Here is a 15,093-nt window from a genome sequence, read left to right as displayed (position 1 = left end):
AGAAATGCTCACCTGAATGTGATTGCACATCCAACAGAATAGATAGGGCCCTGCCAACTCCCTGCATTATTGTGATGCACTCATCACTGATCAAAGACACTAGTCTTTTGGCTTGGATTTTCCCTGAATAAGTGGCTTTGAGATATATTAAATACCCATGTAAAATGTCGGGAAATTGAATTTGTACGTAATTGATCGATTTGCCTTTCTTTCTAAATCTCTGAAGAGTCTTCTAAAAAAAATAGTCAGGGAATTGATTCAAGTATCTGAGCAAGAGATGTTGAAATGTGTATATCTTGGCCTCATGGCTGTCCTAGAATGTGTATTTAACATTTCATCCTTCATTCATACAGACCATGATAAGAAAGGGCTGGACCCACTCCCTGTCCACCCAGGCAGCACGGAGTGAGTGCCAGCTGTGCGCAGGGCCATGGGGTGGCTGGGCACGCAGGACACAGCACCTCCAGACTGGGGTCCCGTGAGCCCTCCCGTGAACTCCTCCTCTCGTTTGGTCTCAGAGTGTGCCCGGGACCAGCCATGGGTTGTGATTTCATGGAAAATCTGATGCAGATTGCATCTAACTTCCTAAGGAGTGTCAGCCACCGCAAACTACTTCCTCATCCCTGCTGCTTTTTAAAGGGAACCATCTAGTACATTCTCAGTGGGCCTTTAAAATGCCACAGATCTGTGCACCATGAACAATGTCAAATATCATGAAATTGGGAGGCCAGATGCTGGGAGAGGGTTGTTTTTTTGCTTTGTTTTTTGTTTTGTTTTGTTTTGTTTTTACACATCCTGGAGAGGAGCTGGGAGGAAGCAGATGCTCAGTGTTGCCTGGATCACTTTGATTTCCAGACAGAGACCTCTGGGCGGGAACAGGGGAGGTCACCGTGGCAGAGGGGCCTTGTCAGCTTCCTCTTCCTGGAGTCCCGTGTGCCCCCGGTGGAGCCTGGTTTGGTCCCTAGCACAGGCTGCCCCGTGGGAGCGTGTAACTCAGCACTGCTCATTTGCAATGTTCTGTGTTTCTAGGGGAGGCCAGCGCCTCCACCATGTGGGACAACAACGCCTGGACCTTTTTCTATGACAACAGCACAGATGGAGAGCCGCCCTTTCTGACCCAGGACTTCATCCACGCCTTTCAGCCAGACGCAAAACTGATCGTCATGCTCAGGGATCCTGTGGAGAGGTGAGCACTTTGGATTTCTTGTATTTGGGGCAAAAGGGCAGTTTTGAAGAACAGCCTGCCTTCTCATCATGAACAAGATCGTCCCTCTTTTTTTTTTAATTTAAATAAACAAGCTTAACTTGCAATGTTACTGCTATTTCTTATGTAAATGTTATTGTTGGTGCAATCTTCACTGGGTCTAAACAAATTGTGGAGTGTTTTAGATCTTCTGACCGTGGCCCGTGGGCTTTCGGCCTCTGGCCTGTTTGACCTGGGAACGTAGGACCCTCTTCGGGTACTGTGAAGGTGTGCGAAACCCCCTTGGAATCGGGATGTCAGAGTTTGCCAAGGGGTTTGGCTCCCACGATTCCTGTGTCCCGACCTGCATGAGCCCTTATCCCTGTCAGCTCTGAGAGTTCGGTCTCCTACTTGAAAGACCAAAAGGAGGAGAGATGATGGTCAGGGCTGCTCTGTCGTAAAAAAGCAGGGGTCACCCACTGGGCTGAGGCATAGCTCACGTGAGACTGGGCATGGGGGTGGCCGGGCCAGCACTGGTGAGGCTTGAATCATGATGAAGCCAGTGGGGATCGCAGAAGCTGGGGACTTCCGGGACCTGAAAATCACTTAGCGCGACAATCTGCATGATACCATCCCATCAGAGAGAGGGGCCCTCAGGCTGCTCCAGGACCCTCAAGTGGGAGTCCCCAAGAAGACCAATACAGCTCTGTAACGGTACTCTTCCTGTTTTGCAATCAAGTCTGTCTTTTGGGAGCATCCGCCCTGGATCCATTCTGTCCCCATAGAGCCAGACAGACCCAAGGGACACTCTCCCCATGCGGGAGAGGCTGCCCGATGTTGAAGCAGACCCAATCCTCTGTGTCTCCCTTTTCTGCCTGCCTCTTGTTACGGGTTGAATTAGGCCCTTCACAAGGATGTGCTGAAGTTCTAGCCCACCCCCCCCCCCCATACATGTGAGTGTGATCTTATTTGAAAACAAGGGTCTATGCAGATGGACTCAAATTAAGAAGAGGTCCTGTTGGATTAGGGTGAGCCCTGATCTGGTGGTTGGTGTCCTTGTGAGAAGAGGAAATTTGGACACAGGGAGAGCACCATGTGATGATGGAGGCAGAGACTGGAGTGATGTGTCTGCAGGCCAAGGAATGCCTAGGATTGTCAGCTAGCACTGGCAGCTGGAGACAAGCCTAGGAGGGACCCTGCCTTGGAACCCCCAGTAGGAACCCACCCTGCTGACACCAGGATTTCAGACTTGCATCTTTCAGAAGTACCAGAGAATAAATTCCTGGGTTATAAGCCACAAGATTGTGCTGGTTTGTTACAGTAGCCCTAGGAACCTAATAGACTCTGTAAATACCTTCCTTGGATGGGCATGCATTCCTGGCCTCACATCCTTGCCAATGATGATAAGAAGACATGTTTGTCTTCTTATCCTAAAATGTAGAAATTTTAGGAAGTACACTGGAAAGCTATAAATGAAAACGATTATAAAAAGCACCTACAACCTCCCACCAGATAGCTGTTATTTGTATTGGTTACATTTTCTTCCAGACTGCTTACCTGTGCAACTAAGTGGTGTGTTTGTGTGTGTGTGTGTGTGTGTACACACACAATTGTAAATACATAGAGTCTTACATCTTGCTTCGTTTGTTTCACGTTGTTGCCCCCAGAAGGACATGCCTCAAACTCCTGCCCTGCTCGCTGCTCCCTGAATTTATCTCTGTGTCCCTTCCGTGGAGTTCTCAAAATGGCCCCTGTGGCTCTCAGTGTGACCTGGTCAGAGGGGGGCTGGATTATCCCCCTCTGTCTCCATCCCGGCAGCCCTCCTGGTGCTATACCATAAGGCACATCTATATGCCCCAGATGGTTCCACTCTGGTTCTGTTCTCTCAGCCTCAGGAATCCCTCTGGTCCAGTTCTGAGGCAGACACTGACCTTGGAGCAGCTCGCCTCGTCCTACCTGCTAGTTCCCACGCTTTGGAGGCAGGAGTTTGGCCCTTCTGCTCACGGAGTGGGCAGGTCCTCCTCAGTCTGAGAACAGTTGACACAAACCAGTGGTGCTCTTGTGTAGACATGATTATGTAACTGTCAGCCTTGAAAGGCTCAGGGACTAAGTGACCCCTTGCCGCCCACTGAGGTGTTTTCACAGCTGCTCTGCCTCCCTCCCCCAGACAGCCCCCAGCTGCAGTTCACGAGGTTGGAACATTCTCTCAAGAGTGCACTTTCTGTTCACCGAGTGTCTTCCTGTCACATCTCCCTAGTTTCTCCTTCTGAAGAAGGTCACACTGCACCTCAACCTTAGCGGGCCAAGAGAGTGAAAACTGCGACATTTTGTCATTCCCTGGGCATAGAGCAGCGGGAACTGGTCTGTGTCTGGGCTTGTTTGGTGTGTATCAGCCCTGTTCTAGGCCCCAGGCATGGGGAACTCACGGCTGGTTGCAAGACAGGAATTGCTATGGTTGTTACGGTCTGTGGATTCAGCTGGAGCAAGAGGGGAGATGAGAAGTGGCTCAGAAGAGGGAATGAGCTTCAGGTGGGGAAAAGCTATGCTGGAGGAGCCGAAGCCAGGCTGGGTTTTGAAGGACAAGTAAGAGTTTGCCAAGTCAACAAAGAAGGAACGTGGTTGAAAGGAAGAAGCCTTCTGAACAGGGAGATCGGTGAGGACAAAGGTAAAGACCATGGGTTCTCTTGTTGGAGAGTGGCGTCAACTTCCCTACATGTGTCCCTCTTTTCCTGCAGTCCTGATTCTACCTCTGAGGACATAAGCGCCATCAGGCGAGCCTTTGAATGGGGAGGGTCATGGTGCCACCCGGGTTCAGACAGCGAGCCAGAAGCAGGACCTGTCAAAGTCTGCCTTCCTTTAGGAGGATCAAGGGCCACCAGATAGCACTTCCAAGTAGTCACCATGTTTTGTTTGGTCTGCTTGCTTTCTGGAACAAATACTTTGTCTATTATAGGAACTGAAAGTGAAGATTTCTTACCTTTCTGTTGATTTCTTACCTTTCTGGTCCTCAGCAGAGCTAGTTCATCAATTCAGATATTTGTTGAGTCCTGACCACATGTTGGGCACTGTGCTGGGTGCTGAGCATATTCATATCCCTGAGGGATGAAGGCCCACCCAGTACCTACCCTCTGGGAGCTGGCACTTTTACCTAGAAGTGAGGCCCTTACTCTCTCATGGTGGATGTCGTGGTGCCAAGGGGGGGATGGCAGGATGCCATAGTGACAGCCTGCATTAGGAGGCTAACCCCGTTGTTGGGTTGCCTGCTACGTTAGTCATCTGCATAACAAATCACCCCAAAACTCAGCAGCTTAAAACACCCCACACCCCACACCTGGTATTGCACAGTTTCTGTGGGTCAGAATCTGGCACAGTTTACTGCATCTTCTCCTTCAGGATCTCTCCCAGGGCTGCTGTCAAGGCTTCACCACAGTGGGGTCTCATCCAAAGGCTTGACTGGGGAAGGCTCTGTTTCCAAGCTCACATGCTTTCAAGCTCGTTGGCAAAATTCAGTTCCTCAATGGCTGTTGGAAGGAGGGTGTTCATTCTTCGCTGGCCGTTGGCTAGAGGCTACCCTAAATGCCTTGCTTCTGGGTCTCGCCAACATGGCTGCTTGCTTCATGAGAGCCGCCAGGGAGAGAATCAGCGGGCAGGTCAGAAGGCACGATCTTTTGTAATCTGATCACTGGAGTGTCAGCCCATCACCTTGACCACATTCCGTTGGTTAGAAGCAAGTTACGAGGGCCAGGCCACACTCAAGGGAAGGAGATGGCAGGGTGTGCATGCCAGGGAACAGGGACGATTGCCTACCACACCTGCTCCCCGTTTCCCTGTCTGATCGTCTAGGAACCTGGGCCCCAGCGGTGTGGCCAGGAGAAGAGAAGCTGCCAGCGCATGACCATGTCCAGAGACAGCGCCCGCACATGTACAGCGGGGTGTGTGTGTGTGTGTGTGTGTTCATGTGCACATTTTCTGTGTGGGTTACTGACAGCAACAGCTGTTCCATTGCTTTTTAAACGTTGATAAAAAGTATGCAACAATAGGAATTTCTTTTTTGAAACCCGTGACTCATGGCCTGTCTTAAATGTCTGGCTTGTTCGCCATTCCAGCCGGAAAGGATGATAGATACTCAATGTTTAGATTTTTTGAAGAAACAAACACTTGGAACCCCTGTTCCCATTAGTCTAACTGGGTCCCAGGCCATCAGCCCGCTTGGGTCATTCCGTGACCTTGCTCTTCTGCAGGGGAAGGTTCTAGGGGTTGCTTGCTGCCAGTGGGATTAGGCTAAACTGTTCTTTCCATCTACAAATTGGTGGGGGTGGGGGTGGAGTTTATTTTTAGTTTCAGATTCACATTTAGCCTTTATTTCTAGAATTGATCCGAGGTAGAGGGTTTTTAAAATGTTGCAATTGCACACAGAATCAAATCAATCACTTTTACGTTTCCAGAGAAAGATGCAAATGGTACGTTTCCAGAGAAAGATGCAAATGGTAAGTTTGTTGTTCCCTGCTCTGGAGGAGAACAGAGGATTAGTGGAAGGCGGGTAGGCTGGTTCTTGTGGCCAGAAGGGCCAGCCTAGTTTCACGCTGCAAGTTTCTCTATGTAAGAGATAATGACAGTTTAAAAAGTGAAGCATTTCTAGGCCAAATTGGCGTAGTTAATTAAAAAGCAGAATTTTTCTTCTTTTAATTTGACTCTAAAGTGGGAAAGACTGTTCTTTTCAGCACATCTCCCGTTAGCTTCCCACCTCTTCATTTGTGAGTGGTTGACAGAGTTCACCTCGTAATTCAGAGGCTGCCTTCATTAACTGGGACAAATGGCTGGAAGGTGTTGAGCCCTCTTCACATAGTTTGTTCAGGGGACCCTTGGAGTGGGGTCACACGCCATCTGTTAAGGATTTTACCGTGTTTGTATTTTGGGTTTAATTCTGTGCATAATATTAATGCCAGGTATGGCAGTGACCAGCACAGGATGCTTGGTGCTCACGTTTTATCATGGGCGGGTCAAACGGGAAGGAGAACTGAGCTCAGTTAAGAGCGAGAACTTGATTTTGACGTGGGCACCTTGAGCCTTGACTCCTGGGGCATTGTTTTCTTTATCTGCTTGTAGAAACTGACTTTTTAACAATCCACTAGACTGGGTCAATAATTAGTCTATGTATGATGATGCACTAGGAAGGGAGGGGATGAAGCATTTAATGGAATCCATCCATTTAAATGCATTTGGTCATTTGGACAGAGTAATGAGCGAGGCTAAGCCTTTGGACAGGAGTCCTGGTTTCATGGATTTTACTCCATTTGCAAAGGGGAAGGTAAGGCCTGTGGGTAGTAAGTGGCAAACCAGGGTCACCTCGATAGAGTCATAGCCTTGGGGGACCAGATAGTCCCAGCTCTGCCACTTTGGCAAGCTACTTGACCTCTCTGTGTCTCATTTCCTTATTGGTGAAATGGAAGGAAAATAGTCCTGTTTTTCGGGTTGTAAGAATAACTTAATATATGTAACCTACTTAAACAGTGCTGGACAAATGCGAGATATTATGTAATCATGAGCTATTATTACTAGGTCACAGTAGTAGTAAATAATAACAGTAACCAGGGTGAGCACTCCTTTACTCACTATAAACAATTATTGGACACTTTGAAGTACTAGATGTGGGACATACATTGGAGGGCAAAATCCTTGTCTGCCCTCCTGGAGCCTATGTCCAATGGAAGGGAGGGGGGCAGCCCTCAATTAAGTGACCTCAGTGTTAACTCCAGGCTGCCTCTGTGCTAAGCCCTGTTCAGGCATTGCCTCACTTGGACTTGGCAAGTAGGTGTGTGGGCTCAGTGGGGCTAAGTCACCTACTCGCCGTCACCTGGTTAGTAGTGGCCCGGCTCGATTTGAGCCCGTGTTGGTTTGACTGAGGGGTCGAGCTGTCCTCCCTATCAGAGGCTGGTCCTTGGATGCAGACGTGGAGACAGCAGTGTGTGTGCAGGGGGTTTATGGGGCCCATTGTGGGACAAGCCAGGCAGTGCAAAGGGTCAGGCCGTGATGCAGTCACCCAGAGGTCTCCCCGAAGCCATCAGGAGCCATGCGGCTGGGACGGCTCTTCTGAGCTGTCGCCTGTGAGGCCTCTGCGGAGTCATCCAGCCGCCACTGTGCGCAGTCTGCCCTGGGGAGGCTTCACCATGGGTGGAGCAGGTCTTTTCAGCTGAGGGCAGATGCTGGGCGGGACGGGACAGTGAGCCATCAGCAGGATGACTCCCCACTTTTGCAAAGCTCTGTGAGTGGTAAGGACCCCTGTCTTCCTGGGTGGCTAAACGTGGACTCCACATCAGCAAGATCCAGATGCCGATCCCAGGGCGACATCGCGCTCAGATGGCAGGAAGCCGTGCGGACCGAAGCTGCTGAATCACTGTAGACCTCTGACCTGCAGCAGGAACTTCTCTCGTCGCTCAGCCTGTGCTGAGGATCTTCTCCAAACAGCTCAACTTCTCTAGGTCCCTGGAAGCACTGACGTCGCTCCACGGACACGTTCTGCAGCAGGAGAGGGGTGCTGGCACGTCAGCGTCCTATGCCATATTCTCTGTCACATGTTTGCATGAGGATTAGAGGGCAGGCCGTTCCTCAGCGCTGATGGATCGGTCATTAACGTCCGTGATCTTAAAGAGAAATTCAGAGAACTCCTCTGTGGGCAGGAGCTGGAGTTGGGGAAGAGGCCATGGAACGTAGAGGTCATGACGGCCGTGGATCGATTCCACGCCCTGCCTCCCTCCCTCCAGCTCCCACTCTCGCCTTTGTCTTTACGACCCCGGAGGATGAAGGATCAGCGGCAGCCTGTAGGAGACTATAGTCGAGTGTCTCTCAGAGGCCTGTTTCCTGGCAAACTGAGGCATTTTGCATCTCAGAAGCGGTCTGTCTGGGTGTCACTGGCATGCCTTTAATGAGCCCTAAAAGTGGCATGAGGTCGCGTTCATAGGGCTGAACTGGGAGCCACCCTAGGGCCAGGGGGTTGGCCTCGGATGTCAGAGAGGGGAGGGCGAGCCGGCCAGGCCCCGACTAGGGCAGCGCGGGCCCTCGTGAAAGTGCTTCGACGGCCATTCGGGAGTAACGCCTGGTGAGGGGCCAGATATTGTTACTGGGGAGAGAAAAATAGTCATGCTGAAGATTCCCATGTGTCTGACACAGTTTGTTTTTTGGGGAAGTGCTTACAAAGTCATCGGCAGTCGTGAGAATTCCCACACGGATTGTTTGCAGAGGGCGAGGCACACCGGGGAGAGGACCGCCTCGTTGCTCCGTCTGCAGAGGCTGTGAGCTGTGGGTCCCCCAGGCCAGCATGGGGGAGGGCGCTCAGTCCACTCTGAACCACCAGATCACTTCAGGGACCTTGATTAGTGAGGTTGGTGAGTTAAAGCTGTTCAAGGGAGGGTGTGGGACAGTGGCCACACTCTGTGGTGGGGTCCCACTGCCTGGGATCCAGACCTGGCTTTGCTGCTGCTTTACCCAGGGGTAGCCCAGTGATCCTGTGCACTTCCTATTCTTCTCTGCCAGCAGACACCTGCTATCAGAATCACCAAGAAACTGTGTGAAAGTGCTTTGTAAACGATGCCAGGCTTGTAGATCAAAGGGATGTTTGGTATCATCTCTGAGAGGTTCTACCCTTTGTTCCATGAACGTTGACCAAGGACCCATGATTGGATGCTCTGGAAGAAACAAAGGTGAACCCAGAACCCTACTCCTGCTCAGGGGGAAGAGACGACCCAGCCCAAATGAGCTCAGTGAGCTGGAGATGTTGCATCCTTGTGGACATGTTTAGGTCCAAACCTGGATGTTCTTCTCTGGCAGGATATGAGCCTCATCAGTGTTACCCATGTGTAGGGCTTGGGTGACTCTCGACTTCTCCTCCAAGTGAGCTAGCCCGGTCAGTCCTGCTTCATTGTTCCTCATGATGAGAAATTCACAGCTTATGATTCAGTGAGACGGAAGGGCCTCCTTCCCGGCCACGTTAAATGGCCTTTATCTCTCTCCTTGTAGGGAAAAATACACATAATCATTATTGATGGCACCATATGAGAGGTCAGGAAGTTATTGATCAGTGATTTGACGTGGATGCCGGCAAATGGAGAATGATGAGGGGGCTCTCTGGGTTTCATTTTTGTAATCACCCTTCAGGTGGCTGTAGAACGGTGGAGATGTCATGGGGTGGGGGGCTGAAGTGGAAGACAAGAGTGTGCCCACCTCTTGGGGGCTCCTGGTGGAGGAAATAGGCCGTTCACATGTGTGTCATTGAGAAGCTGGCTGGCGGGGGCTCTGGGCGCTCAGCGAAGTCGGGGCCAGGACAGCCTGTGGTGAGCCCCCCTAGGAGCCGTCAGCTGCTCCCCGCCACCTACCACCTCAGCGTCCACCCCCGATCTTTTCTCAGAGCCCAGCTCTCCAAGACCTCTGATGCACGGAGCAGTAGCTGGAGAGAAGGCACTGCTCAGGCTCTTGAGACGGAGCTGATGCGGTCGAACTGTCCGTGTGCCCTGTGGGCGTGGGATCTCCGTGACTTCTCCCGTGAGCCACCCTGCGAACTGACAGGTTAAAACGGACAGTGACTTTCTGGGGGTGATGAAAATCTTCTGGAGTTGGCTGATCCGCTGAATTTGTGCATCTGCTAAAAACTCCTGAATTGTTGGTATGTGGATTACATCCCAATTTTAAAATGATATGAACACAACCATGACAAAAGGAGGAGAAACCAGCTTCCCTAACTAGTGATGTTTGAGCTAGAACGTGCCTGGGTCTCCTCATTGCGGGAAGGCCGACCGACATCATCATTTAAGTGCTAAAACCGCCAAAATCAAATGAGTTGTTGCAACAGCCAATGACTATCAGCTTATGCAGGTGCCCAAAGGTCACTCTGGGAGTTCTGAAATTCTAATAAATACCTGAACGCCGTTTGTTGTTGCTATCATTTTCTGGATGCCCCGTGCAGTGCTCTGTAACCACATCGGCTTTTCCTGATCGTGGCAGTGAAGCCCGTCGTGTTTATCCTGAGCATTTGTTTGCCGTTCCATTACGCGTCATGATTGCTTTCTGTCTCCTGTAACTTATTGACTAGTTCTCTAACAGCCTTCCAAACCACCGTGCACCTCAAACAATCAGAACATCAAAACAAAACCCCAAACCCATCGGCTCAGATGGCTAACACCCCGCTCTCATCAGCTGTTGATTTGGCTTGGTCCCTAAACTCGGAGGCCAGGGGCCGAGGCCTGTTGGGTCACGGGGCTTTGGGCTCAGGCAGACCTGGGTTGGTTTGGGCCCCAGCTGCAAAGTCGCCCAGGCTGCCTAACCTTGGGAAGCTCCCTAATCTCTCCAGGAGCCAGTCTTCTCCTCCTAAGACAGGGTGACGACACTCAGCTTGCGTCTCAGGTGGGGGGCCAGGTTGTGAACACGGAACAAGGACATGCGTGCAGTACCCGGTGCAGGGCCTGTGGAGGGGCGGTCCCATCAGGGATGGAAGCCGTGAGGACCGAGGCAGCTGAAGCCCACAGCACCTGCACTAGCCTGGCCTGTGGGGGCAGCCCACGGAGTAGTGGCCGCCGTTGTTGTGGTGGTGATCGGTCCCCTCACCTCTGCTCACGGAGGTTCTCTGTCGTTGAAGAGATTCACCATTGGCCTTGGTATAACTGTCTCGATTTTACATGGTGGGGCCTACAGTGATGGCCCTGATGGCCACTCCTCTGTCCCCATGGGAGAGACGTGGTCCCTTCTAGAGGCACCAGGTTGAGGGAGCCACCCCCTGCACACACATTCTCTCCTGCTCCCCCTCGCAGCAGTGCTGGGTCCCAGGATCCCTGCACTGCCCAGGCAGGAGCTGAGCCACACCTTCCCAAGGGCCAACCCCCCGTCACAGGGCTGCCCAGCAGCCTTCTAAAATAACCATAGCACAGAAGGCCCGGAATGTATTTGGACTTATATTTGGAATTGCTCTTGGAAACAGTCCTGGCCAAATGTAACACCCATCTGTTTGGGAGGGTTGAAGAGGAAGAAAATTAGGTGGTTCAGCAGAAGGGGGCTTGGCAGCCCCTAAGCTGCCAGGGGGCTGGCTGGGTTTCAGGGTCAGCTGGCTCACACTCAGCCTGCCAGTCATGATTGCTCCTGCTGCCGGGGCCGCTCGCTTCATGCTGGACTATCCCAGCTGGAGACTTTTTCCCTTCAAACTAGTTCCTGAACCTTCGTCAGTCAGTCCTTCAGGAGCATGGTTCGGGTCTCCTTCCAGCCCAGGACAGCCTTATAGCCATTGAAACTTATTCTTCCTTCTAAGTCTTGCTTCTTCAGATGGAATAGCTCCTTCCCCCCACCATTCCCCAGCACTGAAGCAGGCAAGCATCTTTTGGGGTCCCCATGTGTCAGGGTGGAGCAGAGCGACACCCTTCCTCATTCCCAGTGCCCTACCTTTGTTAATGCATCCCGAGATTTGCATAAGTGTCCAGGCAGTTCTGTGGTGATTCATTATGAGCTTATGTCAGCTTAAACCTGTTGTGTATTATCCCTGCTGGCTTCTCTCCTCTACTTCATCATTCTACAGTTGATTTTAAAGTGGATGTTTAGATTTATCTCTTGTTACATGGGTGTGCCTACTCCAGCTTTTGGATCCTTATTCTTGATACATTGCTGCCCTTCTCAACATTTTCTGAATGACTTTAAACTATCCAAGTGGCTTTCAGTCATCCTTGGTCACTACCTGGTCCTTTCCCCCCAGGAGAGTAGCTGCAGGGAAATCATAGCAGTGAGTATTGCTGATGTTCTTATGAAGCATGAGCCTAATTCTTCAGGGAACCCAAATCGCGCTCCCCCGAAAGCGAGAGCTCATGCTTCTCCTTTGCCTTCCTTGTATCTCTGTGGGAAAGCGACCCTGTGCCCCCCATCCAGCTGCGCACTCAGGACTCCACCAGGGTCTCTGGGTAGGAGAGAGGTGCTGGCAGAAATGACTCCTCAGCCTTCTTGGCAATGGGAGGTTAAAACCTGCACACATTGCCTGGGGCTGTTGCAACGGATTTCCATAAACCTGGTGGCTTAAAGCAACAGAAATGTATTCTCTGGCAGTTCTGAAGGCTAGATATCTGAAGGCCAGGTGTCAGCAGGGTAGGTTCCTTATGGGACTTCTGAGGAAGGGACTGTCCCAGGCCTGTGTCCAGCTGCTGCTGGTGGCTCACAGCCCTGGGTGGTCCCCGGCTTGTGGCCGTGTCACCCCTTCCTCTCCCTCCGCCTTCATGTGGCCTTCTCCCCTGTGTCTCTTGTGTCCTTTGTAAGGACACCAGTCATCAGATTTACAACCCACCCTATATCCACGGCGATCTCATCTCAGGATCTTCAACAGAATTTCGTCTGCAAAGACCTTGCTTCCGAATAAGATCCTATTCACAATTACTGGGGACATATTCTGGGGGTATCTACAGAATCCCCACAGAAGGGATGGCCATTCGTTGTGATGAATAGAGTCTCTGCTCAGATGTTTTTGACAAAGAGGAGCGTGAAGGGCGTATGGTCACAGATCTACATCCTGGCACGCACGTGGGCTCCAGGGAATCCCGAGGCCCACTGCGCATTCTATGGGCGGACCCGGGTTCCTGGAGGGTCTGAGAGGCCAGGGCCACCGCCCTCCGCTCTCCTGAGGAAGTGAGCCTGGCCTGTTTGTAAAAGGCCTTGAGCCTGCCTCATAGGTGGGGTCCTGGGTTCATCTCACCTCACCTCAAACAGATGACAATCCGTAGTCCCCTCTACCCTCCTGCCCACTACCGGGCCTGGCCTGGCCTGGTTGGAACATCAGCCGCGTTCCAGTTTATGCTCTGTGATTCCTTCCTGATTTCTAAAGAATTGTATGGAATCAGCATGAAGTTACTTGGTGTTTAAAATTGAGGCAGGTTTTGGGGCTCTTGTTTTATTTATGAGCCAGACATCCACAGGAAATGTTCTTACTACAAAATCAACTCTCAGTATGGAAAGCTTGGCCCAGTGGTTGGGTTTTTAGATAGTAATTTATATGATAGAATTCCAGTTTGACCAGAGAACGTGGATAGTCCTGTAGGAGTCCTTGGTAAGAACTTTGGTTTTGGATTTACTATTAAACACAGATTTTGATGACGGTTTCAAAGGTGTCACTTCTCCTGGATATAGTTTCTTGGCCTGGGCCGTAATATCAGTGGGACTGTTAAGAAATGTGTGAGCTGGGAAAGGTACCTCCTCAGACTCATGGCCACATGGTACGGGTGGCACATACAACTGAACTGTTTTTTGAGGCCCATGCAAATCTGATTTTGGCCTTTACCCATCAGCCTCTAGGTTATACTATGACCAGCCTGCAGTGATGGGTGCCGCAATGGACAGGTGATGTTGGGGGACACTGTAACAGGTGGATGTAGTGTCATCCTGGGTAATGTGGCTGGGTGGGCACAGATCTGGGGGGCATGAACTCACCAGTCACTGAGCATCACTAATGACGGGTCTGGAAACAGGGCCTTTTGAAGAGTTTAACCAAACAGGCTGAGGTCTACAAAACTCTCCCATTCCAGGGTGTGTGTAGACTCTAGGCCATCTGTGGGCAGATCCCAGGCATCTCCAGACTTCTCACAGGTGTCCTCTGTAGACCCTGGCTGTGGATGGATTCTAAAGGGGTCAAAGGCCCTGTGCCAAATGTCTGAGGTGAAGCAGCTCTGGTCCCTGAGAAGCCATGCTCGTGTTATCCGTACATCTGCATCCCCTCCCCTTAGAGGGAGGGGTGTGGGAGGAACATTTGCAGCAGGCCTGTGCCATGGGGGCCCTGTGGTTTCTGCCCCAGTGGATGTGGCTGAGCGCTGGGGTTGGCCGGAGTGTAGAGAGTAGCCGGCAGGACAGATACATACTCCTCAGACATCTGGTATGGAGTAAAGATTTACTGACTTACCTTCACTGGAATAAGTGAAGCCACGTTGGAGAAGTTGGGGTTCAGGGGCAGGAAGTATGGCATTAGCAGGAGAGAGAACGTGAGTCCTTGGAGCCAGGGGGCCGTCCCACGCCAGCCCCGTGTTCCCACAGGCAGGCAGAGGATGGTGTATGAGGGAAAGGTGCAGCGGGGAGGTCCTGTCGGAGTGGGCATTGGAAAGGCACCAGGCAGAAATGAAGAAGGGATTTTTGAAAAGCAAAAGATGAAGACTCACCCTCTCTGCAAGCAGAAAGCAGGAAGATTCAGTGTGGGAATTCACAACTCAGTTGTGTTAAAGGAAGAAGTTATGGGGTGACAGTGGAATCACGGGCCTGTCAAGCTGCAGTGTACTATCTCACCTGCTTTTATGGGTGCTCAGAATCCTCCAAATGAGGTGATTGGGAAAGTGCCACTGTGGGTAGGTCCGTGACCTGACTCCATCCGATACAACCTGATGCCATCTTTGTTTCCGAAAATACAAAATATGCAGATATGTGCTTGAGTAGGCACAGAAAGTTCCTGGAAGGCTATTTCAGCAACTGATAACAAAGGTTACCTTTGGGGAGCAGGACTTCCAGTTAGGACCACCGGAGAAACTGGGCAGGAAGACTCTCCATGCTGCATTTATTATGCTGTTATGATTCATCTTGTCTTACTGGTCATTTGTGTGATATAAGAAAAGAAATATCCCATGCTTCAGAAAATCTGTGTGTAATGCAAAGAGTCCAGTAAAATATATTTGCAGAGGATTTATTGAAGGGAGGAAGGTTAGAAAGAAAGAGAAAGCAAGCAAGCAAGAGAGCAGACCCTTGTCCTGATGCTTGTTCAAGGCTGGAAGGCAGGCATCATTCAGGATCATTGCAGGGGGGTCAGGACACGGCATGGGGACAAAGACTGGCCCCAGCTCCGGGTACAGCGGGGAAAAGTGGGGACTTATAGCCAAGGAGGAGTGGGGGCCAGGGGGTTGGAAATGACTGAGAAGACA

The 15,093-nt window shown here is 51.1% G+C and overlaps 1 protein-coding gene across 5 annotated transcripts in view; it reads left to right on the top strand.

The window, feature by feature from the left end:
- Positions 1–15,093, top strand: part of CHST15 (carbohydrate sulfotransferase 15) — a 78,686-nt gene that overhangs the window by 49,276 nt on the left and 14,317 nt on the right. For all 5 annotated transcript variants that reach the window (XR_003520130.2, XM_027595399.2, XM_027595388.2 and 2 more), the window contains exon 5: positions 1,030–1,186. Coding sequence is in view for 4 of the 5 variants with exons in the window: in XM_027595399.2 (XP_027451200.1) it covers positions 1,030–1,186 (157 nt within the window). In the remaining variant the exon portion in view is untranslated. The remainder of the gene's footprint in view (positions 1–1,029; positions 1,187–15,093) is intronic.

This window comes from Zalophus californianus, chromosome 15, assembly GCF_009762305.2.
Source record: "Zalophus californianus isolate mZalCal1 chromosome 15, mZalCal1.pri.v2, whole genome shotgun sequence".
Taxonomy (NCBI): Eukaryota; Metazoa; Chordata; class Mammalia; order Carnivora; family Otariidae; genus Zalophus; species Zalophus californianus.
The sequence above is the reverse complement of the archived record's forward strand: the minus strand, read 5'-3'. Positions and strand labels throughout refer to the sequence as shown.